This window comes from Odontomachus brunneus, unplaced genomic scaffold (genome assembly GCF_010583005.1).
Source record: "Odontomachus brunneus isolate Ranch 3 - 2012 unplaced genomic scaffold, Obru_v1 Obru_scaffold_038, whole genome shotgun sequence".
In the NCBI taxonomy this organism is placed as follows: Eukaryota; Metazoa; Arthropoda; class Insecta; order Hymenoptera; family Formicidae; genus Odontomachus; species Odontomachus brunneus.
In genome coordinates this window covers 8813-15787 of record NW_022639488.1, presented here as the reverse complement: position 1 = coordinate 15787, position 6975 = coordinate 8813, and the positions used below count along the sequence as shown (strand labels likewise).

The 6975-nt window shown below is 30.6% G+C and overlaps 1 protein-coding gene across 6 annotated transcripts; it reads left to right on the top strand.

The window, feature by feature from the left end:
• The first annotated feature begins 642 nt into the window (after positions 1 to 642).
• On the top strand, positions 643 to 5560 carry LOC116844011 (sphingosine-1-phosphate lyase). Of its 6 annotated transcripts, none has more exons than XM_032815061.1 (9): positions 643 to 866; positions 1824 to 1970; positions 2101 to 2316; positions 2387 to 2595; positions 2682 to 2918; positions 2988 to 3197; positions 3282 to 3520; positions 3985 to 4252; positions 4336 to 5560. In XM_032815061.1, exons 2-9 carry the CDS (start codon positions 1829 to 1831, stop codon positions 4435 to 4437), a joined length of 1623 nt encoding a protein of 540 aa, XP_032670952.1. In that variant the 5' UTR covers positions 643 to 866; positions 1824 to 1828; the 3' UTR covers positions 4438 to 5560. The 6 variants fall into 6 exon arrangements, with proteins under 6 accessions (XP_032670952.1, XP_032670956.1, XP_032670953.1 ...); XM_032815065.1 differs by having other exon boundaries at positions 1809 to 1970; XM_032815062.1 differs by having other exon boundaries at positions 1802 to 1970.
• The last annotated feature ends 1415 nt before the right edge of the window (positions 5561 to 6975 follow it).

Below are 6975 nucleotides of genomic sequence, written 5' to 3'. Positions count from 1 at the left end.
TATATATATATATATATATATATATATATATATATATATATATATATATATATATATATATATATATATGTATATATATTTTTTTTTACTTATATATTATATATCTCTTATTATATAAATATATTATATAAACATTATATATTCTTATGTAATATAATATATTCTTTATATATTCTTATGTAATATAATAAATACAATTTGGTATCAAATTATATAAATATCTTATTTTTTGTTTTTATATTTTCCTTGCAAATCAAATTTTTTTCTTGTTACTTTAAAAATTATTGATTTTTATATTGTAGCAAAGGCCTTAATGGTTATGGCTCCTGCATATAGGACGCGGTAATGCTTGCCGCGCGGCGGAAGTTCGTGTAACAGGCAATCAATATGCTGTTTTCCGTAATAACCTTCTAGCTCTTACGGAAAAACAACATATTGATTGGCTGTCGCGCGAACTTCCGTCACACGGTAATGCTTGCCGTGCGGCAGAAGTCTGCGCGACAGCCAATCAATATGTTGTTTTTCCGTAAGAGCTAGAAGGTTATTACGGAAAGCAGCATGATGATTGGCTGTCAACTTCCGCCGCGCGGCAAGCATTACCGCGTCCTGTGTGCAAGACCCATTAGCGTCCATTATAGAATTTCAGCACTGGCAGTGAATTTCGGAACGCAACCTTTATACGAAAAGAAACGAGTTGTTAAGTATTTACTTCAGTAGCAATGACACGCTTGATATTATAGATAAGATTTTTTTTCAAAGGTCTCAACGCTGATTATTATATTGCCAAGTCATTCTATTGAATTGTTTAGTCTACCTCGGTTATTTAATTAATCTGTCTACATTCAAAATTGCAATTACGTATACTGGTAAGTATACAATTATTTGAGTGATATCAATTGCAAATCGTTAGTAAGCTCAACTTTCCTTGCACTTATAAAAATTTTATTTAATGTTTAATTTAACTGAGAGAGAAAGAGAAAATTGGGTAATTATTTAGAACAACTATCTTTACCTCCGATTTTGATGAAAATAGGCTTATTCGACGCGTTCTTGCATAAAATAAAAGAATCTGGCCGAAAAAAATGTTGCTCTGCCTCGCGAAGAAAGACATTTAGCATTAAAGTTAGTCACATCCAAGGTTAAGGAATCTGTCATCTGAACGTAATGCGAACTAGACTTGTACTGAGATATGTTCAACACACACTCAATTATTTTCTGCTATAATTTAGGTTTTTGATTAAAGCAGAGAATTTATATATATAATTTCAAATCTTCGCCTTATTAAATGGTTCATCGTGCTTATTCCTGAAAGGAAATAATGTGATTTAAGATTGGTGAGAAATGACTTATTGATCGATGTCAAAAAGACGTCGAAATCGTCAAATAGACGTCTTTTCGACGTCGATCGATAAGTCATTTCTCACTGGGAAATAAATATAAATAAAATGACAAAATAAATATTTACTGCTAAATTCTCTATTTTAATCTAAAACAAAAATTCACATAAAATCTAAATTATAGCAGAAAATAATTGAGTGCGTTGTTGAACGCATCTCAATACAAGCCTAGTTCGTATTACGTTCAGATGACAGATTCCTTAACCTCAGATGTGACTAACTGTAACGCTAAATATCTCTCTTCGCGAGGTAGAGCGATACTATTTTCGGTCAGATTCTTTTATTTATGCAAAAACGCGTCGAATGAGTATTTTCATTAAAATCGGAGGTGAGGATAGTTGTCTTAAATAATTACCGAAAATTGCTATATAATGTATATACATGTAATAATATTTTTATATCAGTGTTTAGTATTACAATCTTTAGGAAACATGCATCTCCCTTTTGCGGATGTTCCAGCAAAATTCATAAATAATTTATTTCAAAATAAGGAACCATGGCAAATAGTAACTATGACTACAACTACTACTCTTGCTACAATATGGTTATGGAACTTCATTTTTCAGGATGAAAGTAAATATAATGCTTTTGTGTAAAATAATTAAATCCAGTATTACTAATAATTTCCAACACAATTGATTATACTGTATATTAAAGTAATTATATTTTATTATTATAATTTTCTAAAGTTTATATGTTATAGGTCTCACGATACGTGCAAAGAAACAAATATTCAAGCTAGCTCGTTATATCCCTGCCATTCAAGATAAAATAAACAAGGAATTAACAAATGTTAATGAAGCTTTTCAAAAAGATGCGTTAAATCGATTGAAAGATATTCCATTTACTGTAAAGCTTCCTGCAAAAGGATTAAGGGATGAAGAAATATTAAATATCGTAAAACAACATGTTCATATAGGTAAGATTAATCAATCGTACTAGTTTAACAAATATTGTGACAGTTTGACTGAATTTTTCTTGTTTCTTAGGTAACTATGATTGGAAAGCAGGTCAAGTATCAGGAACAGTTTACAGAAATGATGATAAACTTGTAAATCTCATGGGAAATATATATGCTATTGCATCATATACAAATCCATTACATCCAGACGTTTTTCCCGGTGTTTGTAAAATGGAAGCAGAAGTAGTTAGAATGGCCTGTAATCTGTTTCATGGAGATCATGAAACTTGTGGAACTGTAAGTAGCATTCTTATTATTTTTCTAGTTTCTAACTACTATGAATTAGACACAGATGTATGCAGTCTTTTTGATAAATATTTCAGATGACTACAGGTGGTACAGAATCAATTTTATTAGCTTGTAAAGCATATAGAGATTATGCTCGTGCAGTCAAAGGCATAAAACATCCAGAAATAGTGATGCCTGTTACTGCTCACTCATCATTTGACAAAGCTGCACAGTATTTTAATTTAAAAATACGTTCTATACCTGTCAATGATAATAGTTATACAGTCTGCATTAAATCTATGAAAAAGGCAATTACAAGAAATACAATAATGGTAAGATATAATGCACTATAATTACATAAAATTATTCCAAAGCTGTATTAGATATAATATTTCTAATAGTTAGTAGGATCTGCACCAAATTTTCCCTATGGCACAATGGATAACATTGAAGAAATTTCTGAATTAGGTATGAAATATAACATACCTGTTCATGTAGATGCCTGTTTGGGTGGCTTCCTAGCCTGTTTTATGACTGATGCTGGTTATAATTTCCCACCTTTTGATTTTCGACTTCCTGGTGTGACCAGTATATCTGCCGACACTCATAAGGTATTTGTCCGCATTGTAGTAACGCAGTATGGAACCTTGTATGTACTAGTTGAAATGTATTAAAATTGTCCAATCTGTTTTCAGTACGGATATGCTCCGAAAGGATCTTCATTGATTCTTTATAGAAACAAGAAATATCGGCATCATCAATATTCAATTAGCACAGACTGGCCTGGTGGTATTTACGGTTCTCCAACCATAAACGGATCTCGAGCAGGAGGAATTATAGCCGCTTGCTGGGCCACGTTAATACATTTTGGATATGATGCCTATGTAGAGTCTACTAAGAGAATAATCGAAACTACTAAATACATCGAGAATAAGTAAATAATTATAGGATTATAATTATAGAACATACTCAGATGAGATAGAAATACTGAACCCAGCATGCAAACATTTAATATATACTTTATGATACTACTCCAAACAGTACGTATTTAAAATATGTTTGTTTTAAAAACTATCAAAATTTCTCTCTTAAAACTAGTAGATTTAGAGTGATTTCGCCATAATTTTAATCAAAATTTTTACTTATTACCATAATTCCATTTGCCATGTCATTAATGGCATTTTCTTCTCAGCAAAATAAGTAGCATCTCTTGTCGTGGTATCTCTTAAAGGATTTCTTTTATATACTGATACAAAATTTGTATGTTATATGAAGGCTCATCTCTGTGTCCTTGTGTTAGTCGTTAAACAGATAATATGCCAAAATATATCTATCTGGGTATTTATATTATAATTAAAACTATGCTTTTATACTAAATCTTTTACGATTTCAATGTAGATTGAGGAAACTGGATGGAATTTTTATTTTTGGTACTCCAGCTACATCTGTTATTGCATTAGGTTCAAATCAATTTAGTATTTATCGACTATCGGAGGCTCTCAATATCAAAGGATGGAATTTGAATACACTACAATTTCCTTGCGGTATACACATATGTATTACTTATGTACATACTGCACCAGATGTAGCTGATCGCTTCTTACAAGACGTCGAGTATGCATTGACAGAAATTTTGAAGGATCCACATAGTGAAGTGGAAGGAAAGGTGAAATAGCAAAACACCGAAATTTGAAATTCTAAACCAATGGTCTCTCTTTTGAAATGACAATCATATATGTTATATTTTAGCTTGCAATGTATGGAATGAGTCAAAGCATCCCAGACAGAACTGTGGTCAGTGATTTTACGAGATCCTTCTTAGATGCCATGTATCATACTGGTGATAATTAAATATACATTTGCAGTTGACATAAAAATTAATTTTATACATTATGGATATATTTTACATAATAGGTGATGGAATATTTTAGAGATAATTAACCAGTTTTGAAGTAGAAATATTGTTCCATGTTTACCAAAGTATGATTGTGTTTTCACATATACCCAAGAAAAAATATTCCCAAGAAAAAATATTCATACAAATTATATTAAGAGTCCTGGGTACACGTATCATCTATATCTTTTTAATGACGTCAGAAACGAAAAACGCATGCGAAGAATTCTTGCGAAATACGTTCACATAAAACTATATGTCCATAAAACATTTGCGATTAAGCACACTTCTAAAATATTCTTTATAAAATATTTTGTCCTAACAATATAAATTCTAAAATATTTTGTTCTAACAATAAATATTCGTAAAATTAATATGAAAGTATAATGAGGAAATTAAGTTAAAAATGAAAATTATGTCACATTAATTTTATGATTGTATCCATATTAATTTGATATGAATACTCAGTAGCCTTAAATTATATGTGATTATATATAAAATAACCCATACTTATGAATTTTGTCTATATGACTATATAGTAAACGTAAAATTAGATGTAATTGTAAAAAATGTGATGTTGAATAAACAGAAAAAAATTTTTTAATTGGCATCATTATGACATCATTACGGCATCATCATGACATCACGCTATATAAACTGCTATAAACATAAGTATTTACTTAAATTATATTTATATAAAATTTGTTCATTGTGAATATATATAATTATGTATTATTATATAGTCATATAATAACAATATTCATATATAATCGTACATAATTTTTTTTGGGTGTAACTTAAAGACTGATCATATATCTTGTGATTACTATAAAAGAATGATCGCACATGATTGTTTAGACTTTCATATAGAAAATGATACCAAAAGCCAATAGACTGAGAGGGAAATAGCAGAGAAATTTATTTTTGACATATATTGTAATACCAAATTTATATGTGCAAATATTTATCTATAAAGAACATATTTATCTGTAAAGAAATTATTTATAATATATAAAAAAGAAAATGTGCAAATGTGTTAAGTCTACTCTGAAATAAATATTATATTTTATTCTGAGAGAATGTTATTTGCATTGTATATTCTGCTTTCTATATCCCAGATAGCACATGATATTCTGAGAATATTCTGAGAATATTCTAAAAATATCATATCTGATACACGATATATATAGGATTTACTCCATATATATTAGGATATACTCACGATATACTCCTCCAGGATATCCCTACTTCCGCCCTTTTCTTGTTCTCAGGATATTCTTAGAATATCGTCCATGATATTCTGAGGATATACATGGAATATTCTCAGAACATCAGAATACCAAATATATAAAGTATTCTTAACACACAAGCATGCACAAATAGTAACGCGCACTCCCATATAACTTAATGTTTGATTATTTTGTTAAAATAATAAAAAAAAATTGGTACATTATATTTTGCGGTGTTTCGCTTATACGTGTTTCTGCATGGTTTCGAACTCGAACTGCACTGGTCATTCCATTTCCTACCCTTATAGAAATATCATACTAAGAATCATCGATAATTACTTATTATCCAGTATTTTTAATACTGAAAATAAGTAATTATCAATGATTCTTAGTATGATATTTCTATAAGAGTAGTCTGGGTCCCAGTCTTCATTGCTGTTGCTCAACCTTGGTGATCAAACTAGTAATGATTCAATGGCTCTGACGATACCTTCATAACTTGTGCTTATATATTTGTATGTGCTTACAAAACATTGTAATGTTATATTTCCCTTATAGAAATATCATACTAAGAATCATTGATAATTACTTATTATCCAGTATTTTTAATACTGAAAATAAGTAATTATCAATGATTTTTAGTATGATATTTCTATAAGGGTTATTAACAGATATTGAAAACGAAAACAGTTAATATGCGATGGATATTAATATAATGTATATTGGCGAAATAGTGACGCAATTATTGCTCTTATATTTTTAACTTAACATATGTATTTAAGAGTAAACGATAAGTTAATTTAGAAAATAAATACAACGCACGCACGCACGCACGCACACACACACACACACACACACACACACACACACACACACACACACATGTATCTATAGCCAAATCTGCGCAAACAGATTTCAAGCAGAGCTTGCTATCAACTTTTGACGACAAATAGATAACAAATTTGATGCAGGATCTGTTATATCAAATCTTCCTGCCAAATTGCCGCCAGATATGCGACAGAGCTTGTTGTCGGATAATTGCTGCAGATTTGTAGCAAAAACCGCGCAGAGTTTGTAGTGATTTGACGGCAGGTTGGCGGCAGAAACGGCGCAGCCTTGCTACGCTGCAAGCTTTGTACGGTTTTTGCTGCAAATTTGGCACCAATTGCCCAACAGCAAGATCTGTCGCCAAAACCGTAGCCTAATGTAGACACAGATGGCTATGGTTTTGCTGTGGGTTTTTGATCAAATTTGCTGCCAATCTGC